The sequence below is a fragment of the Oncorhynchus clarkii genome, chromosome 3 (genome assembly GCF_045791955.1).
Source record: "Oncorhynchus clarkii lewisi isolate Uvic-CL-2024 chromosome 3, UVic_Ocla_1.0, whole genome shotgun sequence".
NCBI classification, from domain to species: domain Eukaryota; kingdom Metazoa; phylum Chordata; class Actinopteri; order Salmoniformes; family Salmonidae; genus Oncorhynchus; species Oncorhynchus clarkii.
In genome coordinates this window covers 76,057,034-76,077,363 of record NC_092149.1, presented here as the reverse complement: position 1 = coordinate 76,077,363, position 20,330 = coordinate 76,057,034, and the positions used below count along the sequence as shown (strand labels likewise).

The 20,330-nt window shown below is 43.0% G+C and overlaps 2 protein-coding genes across 4 annotated transcripts in view; one reads left to right on the top strand and one right to left on the bottom strand.

Moving 5' to 3' along the window:
* LOC139406145 (protein CMSS1-like) overlaps positions 1 to 20,330 on the top strand; it is a 61,259-nt gene that overhangs the window by 30,707 nt on the left and 10,222 nt on the right. The gene's annotated exons all lie outside the window — the stretch shown is intronic.
* LOC139405562 (filamin A-interacting protein 1-like) lies at positions 1,080 to 7,458 on the bottom strand. Its single transcript, XM_071147977.1, has 5 exons — positions 7,396 to 7,458; positions 3,108 to 3,293; positions 2,406 to 2,582; positions 2,022 to 2,200; positions 1,080 to 1,107 (listed from the first exon to the last, which is right to left on the bottom strand). The coding sequence occupies exons 1-5, from the start codon at positions 7,456 to 7,458 to the stop codon at positions 1,080 to 1,082; spliced, it is 633 nt and encodes a 210-aa protein (XP_071004078.1).

Genomic DNA, 20,330 nt, shown 5'->3' with positions numbered 1-20,330 from the left:
TCATGCTATAACGCGCTGAGATTACATCATCCTTCATCTCTTTCATTTTCCAGAGGATGGGGAAAGAAGGAGGGAAGGGGGGACCGATATTAAGTGGATGTCTTTGAACCCCCGAGTGGATGAATTGAGAGAATGAGGAAGAGAGATTTAAGAGGAGATGAGTGGGAGACATTCCTCACTGAGGCACTGAATATTATGAGAGGGAGATAGAGACTTAAGATCAGTGTGTTAATTACGCAGAAAATGGGATTGGGTGATGATTAAAGAGAGCAAGAGAGATGAAGGGCAGATTAAATTTGAGATACGTTCCCTGCTCAGTGTCATCTCCTACTTCCAGTATTTACTTTCCCCCTCCAGCACTAACAACCATGTGTAGTCTCTTGTCAAGGTGTAGACATTTGTCTCTTGCTGTAATGTTTGAGAGTGCCACAGACCCAATGTCCAACCTTCTCTCTGTCAAGCTCCAGGGAGTAGCCTGTTTATTTTTAGAAAGGGAGAGAAGCCGAGAGGAAAAGTATTGCAGTAAAGATGGTCTGATTGAAGGAGTGTCTAATATCAAAGATAAACATGACAGATTACATTTAAGCATTGCGAGGCTTAGAAGTGCGTGTGTGGGGCCTCCCGGGTGGCGCAGTGGTCTAGGGCACCGCATCGCAGTGCTAGCTGTGCCACCAGAGACTCTGGGTTCGAACCCAGGCTCTGTCGCAGCCGGGCGCGCCCGGGGGGTCCATTGGCCTAGCGTCGTCCGGGTTAGGGAGGGATATCCTTGTCTCATCGCGCACTAGCGTCTCCTGTGGTGGTCCGGGCGCAGTGCATGCTAACCAGGTTGCCAGTTGCATGGTGTTTCCTCCGACACATTGGTGCGACTGGCTTCCGGGTTGGATGGCGCTGTGTTAAGAAGCAGTGCGGCTTGGTTGGGTTGTGTATCGGAGGATGCATGGCTTTCGACCTTTTTCTCTCCCGAGCCCGTATGGGAGTTGTAGCGATGAGACAAGATACTACTAAATACAATTGGATACCACGCAATTGGGGAGAAAAGGGGGTAAATTTAAAAACTAAATAAAGAAGAGTGTGTGATCTCACTCTTTTAGAATGTTCTTAGTACACCTGTGTATGAGGGAGGGAGAGAGAGATAAGCCCTTTATACCTCAGGGGTCAAGTTATAGTTATCTGCATTTTCAAAGCGCAAATCAGTATTTAGACAGTTTCACCTATATTTATATTGAATGTTTTTTTATTCAATAGAGTGATCATGGGCATGCAACTAGTTTTCATTCACACAAAATACATTCGTGCAACACATCAGGAAGACTAAGCTTAATTTTAATCAGATGATCATAGGAGTGCAACACTATTTGGCTAGCAGCCACAAGTGAACAAGCTGAACGAAACAGCAACTTATTTTTTCTGAAAACTATGCATGGTCATCATATTTACAATGTTTATCATAGGAAATGTAGCAGGTTACATTCTTCCTAATGTTTAGCTTGAAGTTAATCTTGCATTTTACCAGAGAAAAGTGTACAGCTCAGTCAGAGTGCTGTCTGCTGGTAGAATAACCATTCATTAAGTTTTTATGTGAGCAGAGGTGCGACAAGCACAAAATTAGTTAGATGCCGAGCAGAAATTACAGTAAGAAGCATTTTAGAGCTGTGTTTACAAAACGCAGCAAGATATTTTTTTATGTGTGAAAAAGGCATAATTCTGCATTAACACAACCCCTGTCCTCTTGCCTGTCCTATGCCTAGAATGAGCTCTTCGAAGAGGTCAAGTTGAGAAATTATAGACTGGTTAGCTGACGACAACGTCAGGAAAACGATGCGTGCACTTCAAAGGGTCAGAAGGCTGTGTGTAGTGACTCTGGATGGCCAGATAGCTAGCAACAAATGACAAGATGCCATGTGGGGAATCCTAAGTGGCTCGTTTGAACTTGCTCTTGATACCATGTCTTGTTTTGAGGTGTTTTGACTTAATATTGCTAAAATGTGCTAGCTAGTGAGCGGTCGGTCAGTGTCACTGACCTCTCACGGTCCTGCTCCAGTAGGCAGGTGAGGTCGTCGCTGCGCTGCATGAAGGCGCGGTGCTGCTGGTCCTGCTCCTCCAGCCTGCAGAGGGCGCCACTATGGGAACGCTCCACCTGCAGCAGCTTCTCCAGCATCCGCCTGTAGCTCTGGTTCCCCGTCTCCACCAACCGGTCCAGCTAACTCAGAGCGAGAGACAGACATGAAGACTAGGCTAAACTTAAAACACTGTGGTTCTCATTGTGTCGTTTGAAACTGGCAATGGGTTAAATATGTTGGTTGGTTTATCATTCGCTATCTCTACTGCAAACCCATGGCTCAAAGCATACACACTCCTAAGTTTGACTGATGGCTTTAATAGAAATAGAGTTTATAGCCTGTTACCTCAGCCATGGGTTTCTCATAGACATCCTGCTGTTGGGCCTCAGAAGCCTGGTCCTGGAGTGAGTCTCTCTGCAGGGCTCGAAGCACCTCTCCTGTGGTGACAAAGCCATACTGGGCCTCCAGCAGAGCCAGATCCATTTTCTCTGCTTTCAGGACCGTGATCACCTCATCTCTTGCCTGGTGAGATGGATAGATATAATAAAAATGGAGGGATGAAGAATGAAAGAGATTAAGAAATTGGACTCCCAACAGACGGAGAAAATCTGTCCTATACAGCTGTGGTGTAGGCTGTGTTTGTCATGCTCTGTGAGGCATGTCTAGGAGTGTTTTACCCATGGTTTTAGACAGTCACAATAGGCTCCTCTGTTAGTCTGAATCATTCTGTCTCTACAGCTCACGTACAGCTGGGCTCAAAGTTTAGAACAAATGTCCCAGTGATGACTTCAATGCGTGATGTATGACGGTTACCACAGCCACAAAATTTGTGGCTTTGTGGCTGTTGTATCTAGTGGAAACAATGTACGACTCGCATTTTGACCAAATTGTGGTTTTGAACATGGCCAAGTCTGAGCTATAGCCTCGTACGACCATCCTGATCTGGTGAGCTTACAGAGCGCAGCGGTCATGACTGGATCAGGCTAATAGGTTAACTCCACTTCTATAAACCTAGGTCCAGATACACTAGGACTGGTCTGTCCTCACCTGCAGCTCTCCCTCCATTATACTGAGGAGGAACACAAGGTCATCCCTGGACAGGTCTTTCCCCCTCTCTCCTCCCATGCTGTCCCCCAGGACAGTGCCCTTGAGAGGGTCTAGGTGGGCCACGGAGTTCTGTGAACCATAGCCGTTCCGGGCGGCCATGTTAGAGCTGTTGCTATGGGGACGCACCTGGGAGGGAGAGAGGGGTAGTGAGAGATTTAGGGACATGGAGAGGAAGTGTGAGAGGGAGAGAGTAAAGGGAGGTTATTGCAGTGACAGGGACAGAGGTTTCATTTGAAGCTGTGCACTCAAGTAGGCCTTGTTTGAATGAACTAGTGCCTGTGTGTATCAGTTACAGCTTTAATGACTTTTTATTACAGCTGATGTAAACAGTGAGGTACGTAGTCATAACCAGCCGCCCAGGGCTTAAAAGATAGGCAAGCATGCTTGCTTATGTTTCTCAGGCCATCTATAGTTTCTCTGTTAGCACATAATTGACTGGGGGGGCTGGCTGTCTGCTTGACCAAGGGCTTAATTACAGACCATATGAACTGCCGGTCTCTGTGTGTGTGTGTGTGCGTGGATGTGTGTTCTCAACAGGTTACAGCAACGGCAAACAATGCTGGTCCAACCGCAGAATATCCTTTTAATAAAGTAGGCCCAACAGTATGTCTGTACATACTCATTTAGAAGGAGTAACATTAAAGCATCTGAGAGAATCATCCTAATACCCAGCCAAAGCATTCTATGTTTAGAATTTAAGGGTCACACACATCACGAGCCAGTAGGTGAGCTCATACACAGAACACACACGCATGCACACAGTTAGGCCTGGTAACACACGCTAACGCACGTACACAAATACACTATAAACAGGACAAGAGTTTCCAGAGTTACACTGCAGTGAAAGAGTAGTCTGATGTCCTAACAACACAAGAATTGGGGAGTAGGAATGTAGGCTACGGCTGCTATCATCAAAACAGTCCAATAAGGTCGTTTGAAAGAGGAAGCCAAAGTAGACAGATTATTAAAGGGGGTTGTGTGTGTGTGTGTGTGCGCGTCTGTGTGTGATTTGTCAAATCAAAGTTTATTGGTGCATACACAGTTTAGCAGATGTTCTAGCAGGTGCAGCATAATGCCAATGTTACTAGCTCATAACAATGCAGTAAAATGTCAAACAAGTACACAAATAATTACAATGTAAAAAAGTAAAAACAAGTCGTGACAAATCCAATTGTGTGTGTGTCAGAGCTGTCTAAGTTGTTATCCTCTCCTTATCGACTACTAAGACAGATGGAGATATCTGGCCTACATTTCCTCTGGCCTCCCTCGCTCCACTCGTTTACTGGGATGGAAGGAATGATAAAGTAAGCCTTTAATGAGGTCCCATTCTAACAGCAAGTACTTCCAACCTAGGACTCGCAGGCGCAAATGCCAGTACACAGCGCACACACACACACACACACACACACACACACACACACACACACACACACACACACACACAGGGCTGTGACGGTAATTGGAAATCCATGGCGTTGACTGTTTTGGATGGAGACCGGCATGAGAATGGAAAAAAACTGTCAAAACCATTGATTAAAAAAAATGCATGTAATACAACGTTTTATCAATGTTATTTTTTTGTAGGTATACTTTACCCATAGCGGGAGGGTTAACTATTGATTTAAATGGTATTGTTTTTCTAACTTACTCTCTCTATTACACTGTATAGATCTTTTGATCAGCAAATCCGCTGAAAATATAAAAATGTGAAGGTCAATTCAGTTCATTGGAGGGGGTGAAACGTGGGGCCCTGGGGGTAACTATAGCACCTATTAGAGAACTACCGATAGGGATTTTGTTGGGTCCGATGCCAATAATCTTTGGTGGGGGGGGTCAAGGATGCCAATGGCCGATATTCAATGTCATTAAATTAGAAAATGTTGATGACATTTCCCAAGGACAGCCATATATGCATTACTGCATCAAATTTAAAATAATCAAATAATACATTTTACTTTGGTAAAATCAATCTAACAACATAATGGTAATCGTTTTATTTAAATCGGAAATCTCTTGATAAACTGGGTCAATCAAGATGGCATAGGCATACTCACAATACAGGTGAATGCATTTTCAATAGGAGTGTGTGCATGCATGACTTTATTAAGCTTGTTTTAGCTGATCAGTGGAGACTATGGTGCTACAGATGACAGTCTGTTTGCTTTCCATTTGGGACTTACATTAGCCTACTGATAAACAACATTTGAATAGAAGCGTCACTCCAGCATGTCTTGCCTGTATGGAAGGACATTATCTGGTTAGAGCCAGTTTGAAAAAGGGAAAAAAAAGGTATGGGCATAGACCAGTGTCACCACCATTTTCCTAATTGAATGCGACACATCTCCTTCGCATAGGGTTGATCAGGCTGTTGATTGTGGCCTGTGGAATGTTGTCCCACTCTTCAATTGCTGTGTGAAGTCGCTGGATGTTGGTGGGAACTGGAACACTCTGTCGTGCATGTCGATCCAGAGCATCCCAAACATGCTCTTGTGAGTATGCAGGCCATGGAAGAACTGGGACATTTTCAGCTTCCAGGAATTGTGTACAAATCCCTGCGACATGGAGCCGTGCATTATCATGCTAAAACATGAGGTGATGGCACCGGATGAATTGCACGACAATGGGCCTCAGGATCTTGTCACGGTATCTTTGTTCATTCAAATTACGGTTGATAAAATGCAATTGTGTTTGTTGTCCATATCTGTTGACTGCCCATACGATAACCCCACCGCCACCATGGGGCGAGCAAACCTCTCGCCCCTACAACGCCATACACGTGGTCTGTGGTTGTGAGGCCGGTTTGACGTACTGCCAAATTCTCTTAAGCCGCCTCCAATGTCATTTATGGTAGAGAAATTAACATTCAATTATCTGGCAACAGCTCTGGCGGACATTCCTGCACTTAAAACTTGAGACATCTGTGGGATTGTGTTGTGTGATAAAACTGCACATTTTAGAGTGGCCTTTTTTGTTGTCCCGAGGACAGGGTGCACCCCTGTAATGATCATGCTGTTTAATCAGCTTCTTGATATACCACACCTGTCAGTGTGATGGATTATATTGGCAAAGGACAAAGGCACACTAACATGGTTGTTAACAAATGTGTGCACAAAATGTTAGAGAAATAAGCCTTTTGTGTGTGGAACATTTCTGGGATCTTTTATTTCAGCTTATGAAATATGGGACCAACACAGCTTGCGAACCCCACAGATAAAAGGGTTAGTTATCGTCATCTTTGCCAACAGGTCTCATAGCTACCAAATAGATGGTTGTTGAGTTGCGAATGTCATTGAAAGATGAAATAAGAACTGTCTTATAAATTAGGGCTATTTTACACCTAGCTACAGAGGTGTAAAAGTTTACATACACCTTAGCCAAATAAATTTTAACTCCGTTTTTCACAATTCCTAACATTTAATCCTAGTAAAAATTCCCTTTCTTAGGTCAGTTAAGATCACCACTTTATTTTAAGAATATGAAATGTCCGAATAATAGTTGAGTGATTTATTTCAACTTTTATTTCTTTCACCACATTCCCAGTGGGTCAGAAGTTTGCATACACTCAATTAGTATTTGATAGCATTGCCTTTAAATTGTTTAACTTGGGTCAAACGTTTTGGGTAGCCTTCCACAAGCTTCCCACAATAAGTTGGGTGAATTTTGGCCCATTCCTCCAGACAGAGCTGGTGTAACTGTATACTTTGGAAGTATGCTTGGGGTCATTGTCCATTTGGAAGACCCATTTGCGACCAATCTTTAACTTCCTAAGTGATGTTTTGAGCTGTTGCTTCAATATATCCACATAGTTTTCCTTCCTCATGAACCCATATATTTTGTGGAGTGCACCATTCCCTCCTGCAGCAAAGCACCCCCACAACATGATGCTGCCACCCCCGTGCTTCGCGGTTGGGATGGTGTTCTTCGGCTTGCAAGCCTCCCCCTTTTCCTTCAAACATAACGATGGTCATTATGGCCAAACAGTTACATTTTTGTTTTCACCAAAAAGTACGATCCTTGTCACCGTGTGCAGTTGCAAACAGTAGTCTGGCTATTTTATTTCAGTTGTTGAGCAGTGGCTTCTTCCTTGCTGAGCGGCCTTTCAGGTTATGTTGACATAGGACTCGTTTTACTATGGATAGAGATACTTCTGTACCTGTTTCCTCCAGCATCTTCACATGGTCATTTGCTGTTGTTCTGGGATTGATTTGCACTTTTTGCACCAAAGTACGTTCATCTCTAGGAGACAGAACACCTCTCCTTTCTGAGCAGTTTGACGGCTGTCTTGTCCCATGGTGTTAATACTTGCGTACTATTGTTTGTACAGATGAACGTGGTACCTTCATTGCTCCCAAGGATGAACCAGACTTGTGGAGGTCTACCTTTTTTTTTATGTCGTCTTGGCTGATTTCTTTTGATTTTCCTATGATGTCAAGCAAAAAGGAACTGAGTTTGAAGGTAGGCCTTGAAATTCATCCACAGATACACCTCCAATTGAATCAAATTATGTCAATTAGCGCATCAGAAGCTTCTAAAGCCATGACATAATTTTGGGGAATTTTCCAAGCAGTTTAAAGGTACTCAACTTAGTGTATGTAAACTTCTGACCCACTAGAATTGTGATACAGTGAATTATGGGAAATTATGGGAAAAATGACTTGTGTCGTGCTCAAAGTAGATGTCCTACCCGGCTTGCCAAAACTATAGTTTGTTAACAAGAAATTTGTTAAGTGGTTGAAACACTTAGGTTGGAGTCATTAAACCTTGTTTATGTAAACTTCCAACTTCAACTGTATATAGTTAGCTAGATAACTATAGCTACTGAAACAGAGTGTTGTTTTGCTATTTTTTTGCGGCATTGTTTGCCTCCATGAGCAAGTTAGCTTTTTAATGACCAGCACTGTAGGTGCGCGAGACAACTTTACCAGAATCAAGGCATATGTATCGATGAATCGTTGTGACATATGAAATACGAGTGATAGTGTAATCAATGTGTAATAACTACGTAAAACATGTATGAACGCGTTCAATTATTATGTGGCAGTCATATTCAGGCCCCGATTTTTTTTTTCAACCGGCTTATTTGACACATCAAATAGTGTTATATAACGTGTATCTTTTATGACATGCAAAGACCCAAGCGGCGTTCCATCTCAATCCTGGTTGAGAATGAAACGCCTGACCAAATGAACAACAAAACAGCACAGCAATAAAATGAAAGAAATTGATTTTGAGGATGTTTTACTGGTAAAACTTGCCAACAAAAGAACTTTTTGTGTGTGTGTGTAACCTTTTATTTAACTAGGCAAGTCAGTTTTTATTTATTCACAATGACGGCCTACACCGGACAACGCCGGGCCAATTGTGAGCCGCCCTTTGGGACTCCCAAACACTCCATCTCTGTTACCAAGGGAATGGGCTGAGTGAACAGGTACCATCTAGGAGGATACACAAACCAGGCTGAGGCCTGCACAAGCAACCGTCACATACACAGGCCTACATTGTCAGTAGATGTGTGTGGGGTTTTTGAGCTGAATATTTTAACAGGGTATGTTAATAGACATGATGTTCTATCTGCTGGCCTGGTCTGTGTTTCACGTGGTATAGTTCATGTTCTCTTGTCCATCCTGCTTTCTATTACACATGCACTTCTGTGTTCCCTGTGCCTAATGATGAGAGACACAGCTGAGTTCTGCACGCACGCACACACAGGACACACACTCACAGATATGCACTCCGGCTTATAGCCTAGCCTATACGCTTAATCTCTAGACAAATGCAGACTCATTTGCTCATACACAACAAACGCCTAAGTGTAAGTTCAGCCCAATACATGTCCAGTGTCTGTGTTCTTCACGGACCCAGTTGAGGGCTTTCCCCTGGCAGACAGAACGGCAGCGCCACATGCCCATTGGCTCCTTGGTTTATTTTCTTAACCATGGAGAGCTGCCCGCGTCGACCCGGTCTTCCCCTTCTACAGGCTGCCCCGGGATCCAAAATCATTAACACTTCGAAATAAAAACATGGTCACGTGTACACACCCTTACAGCACCCAACCCTTAAATAACTCTAATATTGTACATGGGGAAACACACACACTTTCACCATTCGCCTGCCATCTTACATAACATCTTAAAGCTTGATTAATATAAACATGACTTCAGTCTATGAATGCACATTTATTCACTGACGTTCTGAACCCTGTTATAGGGTCTAGTACATGTTTAATAAACCATTAATAAAAGGCTGAGAGAAGACCTGGCTTGTCCAGCCTGTCACTACCAATTCCCTCCCAATACACCGATGTAATACCACCTGTTATGGGAGGCTTGGGTTCAGGTTCTGTCCCGCTCCTCTCGTGCCAGGGTTAAGATGGCACACATCAACTTTCCTTAAATCAGTGTTTTAGAAAAGCTGACGTGTAGGTGACGGCGTGCCCGGTTGTAAGACTTATTGTGATAAGTTATACCTCTGCTACCTCAGTCCTACCAAGCTGGTGCATGAGTTAAAAAACAAACTGAATGTGCAAACATCCAGACAACCTTAGAGTTAAATGGAAGAGTGTTATCGATCCTCGAGTAGATACTGGTACATGGTCAGGATTATGCCCTACTGTGGTCACTGTCGAGGGAGGATGGACGAGTTGGTTCCCTCTGTCAGTTTTCTGCTCAGCTCCTCTAAAAATGGAACAAGGCTGTCATCACCTTCCCCTAACCTCTCATCTGTTAGAAAATGTCTCAGTTACCTCTTTCTCAGCAGGAGAGTCCTTCACTTCTCTCTTTTTATTTCTCTCTTGGTGTCTCAGTTTTCTGCTTTTATAGAGAGCTAGTAAACGTGTCAGACATATTGGAACAGTAGTGCAGTAGATCACCTGTTTGGAGCAGAAGTTCTGGAACCCAACAACTCCTTTGGTTCCAGGAGCAGGAGTTCTAGAACCCAACAGTCTTGGTTCCAGCTGCAGTTGTAGAACCCAGCAACATTATTGGTTCCAGGAGCAGGAGTTCTAGAACCCAACAGTCTTGGTTCCAGCTGCAGTTGTAGAACCCAGCAACATTATTGGTTCCAGGAGCAGGAGTTCTAAAACCCAACAGTCTTGGTTCCAGCTGCAGTTGTAGAACCCAACAACATTATTGGTTCCAGGAGCAGGATTTCTAGAACCCAACAGTCTTTGTTCCAGGAGCTCACTTACCCACAACCAACACAACAAAGGGAAAATAATGGCTCTCCCAACAATTCCATCATTCTTGCTTGTTTAGTAAACATTTGCTGCAGTCATGCAGATTAGGAAACTTTCATCCTGCATGACTTGTTTACATGACATTGTTTGAATCAACTTCAAGTAAGTTGCTGTACAATTATTTAGGCAACGTTTCTGTGCCATAGACCCTAGCACAATATAGATTACATCACAACTTAAGGTTTTCTACTGATCGTAAAACACTTCTATTAGTGACATGAGTCCGAGTTACGTTTCAGACAGCCAACCATTACCACTGAGATCAAAGCAGTAAAGCTCAGCTCTAATGGAAAAACACAGCACACGAATTAGATGAACCCTATTGACCTTTTATGAAGTCATGTGTTGAAGAGCTGTTAATGCCTATTAATGTGGTTAATCAATAGGATGCAGGGGAGTCTCGGGTTGCGTCTTTGCCTTGACTTCAATGCATGAATTACTGAAGCTATGTTCACTCATGTTAGCTGACAAGTTACTATTCAGTGCCCCCCAGAGAAGTAAGGTTTTATGGAATCTCTGGGGTGAGGCAGTTTTCAAAGATATGAAGTTTTACAATATCCTCTTCATGGAATTGGACCAGAGGAACAAGTCTTGAGCAATACAGTTTTTCCAAATATTTAACATTAAACAGTGGGTTTGCACCGGTGATAGCTGTTTGCATCTAATGACACGCCCACCAGAGAATCCTTTTTTAAACATCCTCTTCCTCTCCGTCTTCTGAGGCGTTTGTTTTTGAACTGCTGTCAGAAAGTTCAATATTTCGCTTGGCCATCCTCGTCCCCCTCCCTTCATGGCCACTGATAGGTCTACTCCACCATATCCCCCGCAGCATTCCAATTCTTTCAGATCAGCGTGCATGAAGGAAAAGTGAGGAGGAAATGGATCTATTGGGTACAGTCCAGGAATTGTCTATGGTGAATGTTGTGAACCACCTTCTACCTTTTTAGAAACAGTATGAGAGAACAATCACAATTCATGGGAATGAACTAAATTGCTGCCATTGCGATGAGTCGCCTTGCACAACAGATTTGCTGTGTAGGTTTTACTAGTCTCATACTGCTAGAAGGGTTAGACGTTCTATAGGCTTTTTACCATTTATGAAACAGTTCTTTCTTTGTGGGGTTTGTCTCCCTGTTTCTTGTCTTGGAGCATTCCAACTACTGGCCTCTGTTTCACACATGCATGGCTAGTGCTACACTCTCACATACTCTCATGACTGATGCATACCAAACTTCCCATCAGCTTAATGTACGTTATTTATTGTTCCTATTTTGGCAGAACTGCCCTCTCAGTGGGTAATATATTTTTACAATTTGAGTGGTTATTTTCTTGGCTGGGTGTAGTCTCTTGGCTTTAAACAGACCTAAAACCACTCTTTCAGACTGTAGAAATACAGAATATAAGCCTGTCAACCATAACACTGTAACATGGAAAAGCAGAGTCCATTTGAAGGTCATTGTGATGTAATGAATGACATGTCGTTTACATTCTGGACTGAGGATATACAATGGGGAGTGTCCTCTGCTGCAAAATAAAGACTGACTTTCTGTCAAGCGAGCTTAGTACAATCTCTGGATAGGGGAACCATGTGAAAGTCAACGTGTGTGTGTGTGTGTGTGTGTGTGTGAGAGATGGATGGATACAGTATGCTTGCAAGGTAGTCAGGTTTGCACATTCACACACACTTGCCGTCCATCCACAGCCATCAGATTGTAGATTCTTCTGGCATTGCATCAGAGTGCTACAGAGATGATTGATAGAGACAGGCTGGAGAGATATTAAACATCACACACTAAGGGGAAAGAGAGAGCTCAGAGATGTGCTTTGGCCCTCATAGACACATGGATATCACATGCAACCGCTCTGACATCACAGGTCAATGATTATATGATTCTGTACCCCTGTGTTGTGAATAACCCCAAGGCTAACTATCCTGGATGTTACATCACGAGAGGGGGCAAGAGAACCAAATGAAGCTACACACACTTTGTGCACTAAAGTATCTGTTGTATAACTGCCTTACTGTCTTACTAAGAAAATAAAAGTAAATCAAATGTGTTTGTCAAATGATTTGTAATCAACAGGTGTAGTAGACGAACAGTGAAATGCTGACTGACGGGCCCTTCCCAACAATGCAGAGAGACAATAATGAGAAACGATGGAAAAATAATAACGTTAGGAATAAATCAAATCACATTTTATTTGTCACATACAGATGGTTAGCAGATGTTAATGCAAGGGTAGCAAAATGCTTGTGATTCTAGTTCCGACAGTGCAGTAAAATCTAGCGAGTAATCTAACAAATTCACAACAACTACCTAATACACACAAATCTAAGTAAAGGAATGGAATAAGAATATATAAATATATTGATGAGCAATGACAGAGCAGCATAGGCAAGATGCAATAGATGGTATAAAATACAGTATATACATATGAGATGAATAATGCAAGATATGTAAACATGATTAAAGTGTCATTATTAAAGCGACTAGGGATCCATTTATTAAAGTGGCAAGTGATTTCAAGCCTGTATATAGGCAGCAGCCTCTGAGTAACAATAACTATATAAGTACCATCACTAAGTACCATCGGTCGATATGCAGTACTGGTACCCCGTGTATATTTCTTATTCAGTATAAATCATTGGGATGTTTTGACACTTGCCTGAATTAAAAGGCTTGCTCCAGTTCATTACCATCTGTCTCGTGTGAGAGCTAATGTGTTGGGCAATCCAATAGGGGGCAGCATTTAGCCTGTTCTGCTGTGATGACACTCGTGATGAGGGAACTCTTATCATCCATTGTACTAAATAGACTGTAGGCTAGTGGTTGATCCATTTCACAGTCTACAACCTGTGCCTATCCCCTTTCCTGAACGTGTCACTTCCTAACATTAGATTTATACCCTTAAACTACATAAAAATAGTCAAATGGTTTACCCTTTTTCAAATGGGGAGGAAAATGTCTCTTGACCTCATGAGCAGAGAATCTCCCCAAACACGTTTCCTCAATCTCGGACATCTTTCACTGACACTTAAAAGGGTTGTTTACATTGCCTGTAGGGCGCTAAATTCACTATTGATTTAACATTAACGGATGTTCAATAGTGTCTAAAGGAGGAAGAAAGAACAGGCCTCAACGTCATCAATATATTCTCTGGACTGCATTTCTACCTGACCTGGGATGAAGTATAGATTTTTAACCACTTCAAATTGATTAAAAAAAGTAATCTAGAATGTCTGAAACACGGAAACGTGATTTTGCTGACCTGAAAGGTCAAAGTGAACATGATGAGAAATGGGCCTGGGATATCATAGTGCTCAGTGGTACTGTTGCATTAGGAAACAAACCCAGTTTACCTGGCAGCTGTGTACTTATAGTCTAGCCAGGAGAGTGGAAGACTGAAAGATGCTTTAAAAGGAATTGTGTTGATGAGTTAGGCTTTATACACCTCTTTTGCAGGTGCTTAGGGTGATTTATATTGTATTAGGAGGTTACTCACCTCGTCCACTACTAATGGATGTTAAAGTTAAGCATATACCATCTCAAGTGAGATTAATCGTGTTGAAATTGCACACGCACAAGCACACAGCGGTTGATATCCTGCAGGCCTGAGTGGTATCTTTAATCAGACTAATAGTTAGCCCTGTTAGGCCTAAGTGCCCTGAGTAAAGCCCTTAATCACTATCTGCCCCGCAGGGATAATCATGCTGAGTGTGTGCACATTTTTTTGGTGTGTGTGCACGTTTTTTTGGTGTGTGTGCACGTTTTTTTGGTGTGTGTGCACGTTTTTTTGGTGTGTGTGCACGTGTTTTTGGTGTGTGTGCACGTGTTTTTGGTGTGTGTGCACATGTTTTTGGTGTGTGTGCACGTGTTTTTGGTGTGTGTGCACGTGTTTTTGATGTGTGTGCACTTGTTTTTGGTGTGTGTGTATTTTCAAGAGCCCATCTGGTTTTTATACAGTACTCAAAACCAGCCCGTGATTTGATCATGACTTTACAACAGTGCCCAGTGAACAACATGGTGCCTGTCTGGTTTCAGCTGATTTCTGCCTCAATCTATTGATCATCTCAAAAACCAATTAACATTATTGATTCCCATTTAAACCAGGCATCTCCATTGATCCCTGCCTCTCCCTCCTGTGAACTCATTCACCTGTTAGCCTTATCTGTGACCAGAACAGCCTATAACCATCTGGTCTGACCAGAGAGGATCAGGGGTTAGGAAATGAGGGCATTAATGTGGTCCCGTGTGGCTGCATGGCTCTTGCAACGCCAGGGCTCCCACTGGGTACCAGTATGAAAACAGTAAGAAAATGGATGCACTCACTACTGTACGTCTCTGGATGAGTCTGTCTGCTACATGACTCGAATGTAAATGCTGTGGGTCATGTTCCCCTCAACTCTGTAGGATATTGTCTGGAAGGAACTTGGGCAGTGTGTCTCCTTTTTCCCCGTCCACCAACTCTCTGCTCTCCATTCTCTTTCTCATACCACCTCCCTCCCCCTCTCTCCTTGATTCACCTCTCTCTGTCTCTGTCGATCTCTCTCTCTCTCTCTCTCTCTCTCTCTCTCTCCTCTATTCACCTCTCTCTGTCTCTGTTGAGCTGTGTCTCTCTCTCCTCTATTCATCTGTCTCTGTCGATCTGTGTCTCTCTCTCGGTCTCTGGTGTTGTTGGGGTCAGAATGTGGTCCTGGGTGTAAAATAGGCTCTCTAACCCTGTGTCTCTAATGAGGGTGTTTAGGGCACTAAGCCCGTGTCATTTTGGGATGTCCCAATAAGCAACATGACATGGTAGAGAAGGATGCCAATTATCACCCCCCTCTGACCTTTCACCTTTCCAGCCTGGACGACCTGTGTGTGTTTGGTAGGACTGGCCTAGAAGTGTGTGTGTGTGTGGCGGGATGGGCCCAGGTTGGGCCCCAAAATGGCAGTGACTTTTAGGAGCGACCTCTGGTGTGATGCATGTATTTTTACTGTTCACACGTCTCTCTGTGTGAATGAGGGATTTAATGTGCCAAGGCATACATACACACAGCCTAGCAGTGTTTCCCCTAGCTTGTTTCTCCCTTGGCGGGGCATAAAAGGCCTCTGAAGCAATCATCTGAAGAAACATGTTTGCTTTTTATGGAAATGTTGGTCTTTCTGTGAGCTGTTATGTATTTTTATTAGTATATTTACATACTAGGCTACAGTAGTTGTGTAGCTATAGTATGTACTGCATGTATTTGATCATTGATAGCATCCTCGCTAGTGGCTTTAAATCAGTCCAGCTGCTCTAAGGGGTTTTTGTGCTAGCATTAGCATAGTGTGCTCTAGCGTTAGAATGTTGTATTAATAGAGCTCTTTTCCTAGAGTCACCTCCAGGTATTCTGTAGGGAAATTTGATCTCTCCGCTGTTCCACGGGGGAGAAATGTATCCCTTGTACCGAGGCCCTCAGTTCCCCTACTGACCATACTACACACACACATTCACACAGGTACACATTTAAAACATGCACACACACCTAGAGATTAGAGGTTGACCAATTAATCGGAATGGCCGATTTAATTAGGGCCAATTTCAAGTTTTCATAACAATCGGAAATTGGTATTTTTGGGCGCCAATATGCCAATTTCTTTATATATTTTTTTATACCTTTTATTTAACTTCTTACCTGGGAATATTGAAGACTCATGTTAAAAGGAACCACCAGCTTTCATATGTTCTCATGTTCTGAGCAAGAAACTGAAAAGTTAGCTTTCTTACATGGCACATATTGCACTTTTACTTTCTTCTCCAACACTTTGTTTTTGCATTATTTAAACCAAATTGAACATGTTTCATTATTTACCTTGAGGCTAAATTGATTTTATTGATGTATTATATTAAGTTAAAATAAGTGTTCATTCAGTATTGTTGGAATTGTCATTTTTACAAATAAATAAATAAAAAATAATCCGATTTGAATCGGTATCGGCTTTTTTGGTCCTCCAATAATCGGTATCAGCTTTTTTGGTCCTCCAATAATCGGTATCAGCTTTTTTGGTCCTCCAAAAATCGGTATCAGCTTTTTTGGTCCTCCAATAATCGGTATCGGCTTTTTTGGTCCTCGAATAATTGGTATCGGCGTTGAAAAATCATACTCGGTCGAGTGGTCACAGTTATTCAAAGTCGAAATATTAGAACAGACATTAGTATTCGAATACTTGCAAGAGTATTCATTAAAAAAATCTAAAAATTCATAGGCCTATTTTAACAATGAAAAAGCATTGTCTAAATAAATGAAATCTATGCGACATTGGTACACACATGACATTCAATAAAACATTCAATAAAACAACATTTTTGAATGTAGTTTTGACATGCGCTGTCTACAGTCAGTGGCCCCATGTGTAGCCAGCAACACGGGAGATCTTTAATCAATGCAAGATGGAATTGAAATGACAGAATGAAGTTACATGAGGAGCTACAATGAGAAACCATCAGGTAGGCTGTCGTTTCATCTAAATGGACTTGTTGTAGACTAGGATGGGAAGTGCATTGAACAATCAGTAACCATTTTTGCCTAGATGGCAAACTAGCTAGCTGGCTAGCTTAACTAGCTTTTTTAACATTGATTTGACGCTGTCAAGACAGGGCACTACCAGCTGGAATGATGGATAACTTATGGCATCTACAGGTTTGTCTAACTAACGTGAGTCTGTATGGCTACTCTCTCCCTCCCGTGTCAAACTCGACTATCCATATATCTAAAAAATTGACATGTTATTTGAATAGTGAAATTATTTCAAATGCCCATCCCTCACACACACACACACACACACACACACACACACACACACACACACACACACACACACACACAGACATTCTCACATACATACATACACACACACACACACACACACACATATGCCTTTCCTGTTTTTAGACCCCGCCGTTAGTGTTTGGTTTGTCAAGGTAAACCTGACCCCCAGCATAATCCTAAAATCAGTCAGACACTCGCTGAATTGGCTCAGCACACACACACACACACACACACACACACATGCACTGATACTGCTTGACCGGTTGTCAGGGGGGTCTTTGTGGCTTAGAGTTTGGGTTTGTCTCTCTGCACTCATTAGACATACAGTTCTTGGTTCATTGTTTATTCTATATTCACTTGGCACACAAATAGTCTGGGTTATTCAAAGTCAACCAGGGACTGGTGTTTGGTGAGTGTGTCCCAGCACCAGACTGTTTCCCAGCACCAGACAGAAGAAAGGGCATAACTTCAGTTTCACACACTCAGTCACACACTCGGATCCTCACACATCGACTGTGTAAAGAGTATGAAGGCAGTCAAACTTAAGAAGCAGACAATCACAATTTTTAGAACTGAGAATAAAACAGCAGCTAAAATGAGCTCTATCCAAACCGGCCCAGGGCAACCGCAGACCGGCCCTACCCAACCGCAGACCGGCCCAGGGCAACCGCAGACCGGCCCTACCCAACCGCAGACCGCCCCTACCCAACCGCAGACCGGCCCAGGGCAACCGCAGACCGGCCCAGGGCAACCGCAGACCGGCCCTGGGCAACCGCAGACCAGCCGAGAGGAGGTTCTATTTCTATGAGAGAATCAGACCTTCATGGTCGCCATTTAACTGGTCTGACTTTGTCTGTTATTCTGGGTTAACACCAGACCAGTTAATAGACAGGCCGACGTACCTGCAGGACTGATGGACCAGACAGGTGAGGCCTTGGCTGTGCTACTCCGTCTGGTCCTCCTTCTCCTTCACTGTCATCCAATAAAGTGATCCCCCTCCTTTCCCCCCTTCTGTGCTCTTCTGGTCCGCGTTTTGTCTTCTCCTTTATTCTCTTTTCTCTCTCTTTTGTGTCCTCACATTTCCTCAAAGATGTCCAGATAGAAGGAAAGGGAGGGGGATGTGTGTGTCTGTGTGAGACGGAGAGTGTGTAGTTTGGTCCTTAAAGACGGGATGGGGAGGGTGGACGGATGGAGAGAGGGAGCGATTGCCCTGACAGATGACTGTAAAGAAGGATAGAGTGAAGGGGTGGGGCCAGGGAGGAGTGGATAGGATCAGACCTAACATGCGGAAATGAGTTGTCCCCGCACGCGCGCGCACACACACCCAGACCCTCTTTCCTGCTATGACTAGGGCTGTGGCAGTCATGAAATTTAGTCAGCCGGTGATTGTCAAGCAAATAACTGTCGGTCTCACGGTAATTGGTCGTTAATTAACATAAACACGTTTAGCATCTCCTGGCTTCCACACACTGATGCAGACTGTTGAAACATCTACATTTTAAAAAGTCTAATAAATCCATGTAATATAGCCTACACCTCCACAATAAGTCCATTATTTATTTTAGACCGGTCTAAAGAAGCATACTATGAAGAAAATGTAGTCTATTTCAGAAGAACAGAACAGAATACTCTAAGTTGTCCTTATGTTAGGTCCTGATCTGGCTTTGCCAAATGGCTGTGGGCTACACTAGTTCATTTAGCAGACAAGATTTGCTTAGAATTCTGTGGCATTATTTTATGGTAAGAAGAATACAACAAAGCTGAATAAAATATAAAGGATATTTTCTCCACAAACGATTTGAGGGAGTGCGCACGTGGCTATTCTTTGTTGAGCAGTTAACAAAGATAGCTTTTCCTATATGCTTAATTTAGAGTTATTAATGTAACTTCTGTTGTTCTACAAACGTTGGGCTATATGTTTTGATATTTAGTACATTGTAAGGCTGCGTGATGCGACTGATTTGAATAAAGTTGCTTGAAAGGCATGATCTCTGCTTTGTTTGTTTTTTAGCAGGCTGTACACACTCCAATAGTCTCTCATTCACAATTTGACACGCACTTGATAATGTCTAGAGTTTCACAGAGTGTGGCCGTAATGCACCCTAAAAATCAATGCCTTTTGCGGCCAGTGGGCGTTGTCTTTCTCCCTGAGTGCTCTGTGCTCCATCACGTGATCGGGTCTTTCTCACAGGCTACAAGTGAAGACCGACACATTGGGGATGCAACTGTGCGCGTCCTTATCCAATTCCGAGGTGCATATTGAAGGTATTGGAAGAACTCTCCACATTTACCCTTCGTCAGCCAACAAGATGAGTAGGCCTAACGAACAGCAAAAGCACTAGCCTATGTCAATCTACTATCCCCATAGTACAAAGGTCGACCTATTCTGTGCGAGAAATAAATATTCCAAACATAGTCTGGGACAGTTGTGAAATGCAATAGATCCCAAATTAATACAACCACTAGCATAAAAAAACTGACAGATTTAGCTAAAAGTGTCTATTTCTGCACATTATAAGCACAGTGATCATTACTTTTAGACATGAAGGTCGGTTAATCCGGAAAATTTCAAGTACTTTGAAAGTTTCTTCAAGTGCAGTCGCAAAAACCATCAAGCGCTATGATGAAACTGGCTCTCATGAAGACCCAGAGTTACCTCTGCTGCAGAAGATTAGTTCATTCGAGTTAACTGCACCTTAGATTGCAGCCCAAATAAATGCTTCACAGACTTCAAGTAACATACACATCTCAACATCAACTGTTCAGAGGCGACTACGTGAATCAGACCTTCATGGTCGCAAAGAAACCACTACTAAAGGACACCAATAAGAAGAAGACTTGCTTGGGCCAAGAAACACAAGCAATGGACATTAGACTGGTGGAAATCTGTCTTTTGGTCTGACGAGTCCAAATGTGAGATTTTTGGTTCCAAACACTGTGTCTTTGTGAGGCTCAGAGTAGGTGAACGGATCACTTCCGCATGTGTGGTTCCCACCGTGAAGCATGGAGGAGGAGGTGTGATGGTGTGGGGATGCTTTGCTGGTGACACTGTCTGTAATTTATTTAGAATTCAAGGCACACTTAACCAACATGGCTACCACAGCATTCTGCAGCGATACGCCATCCCATCTGGTTT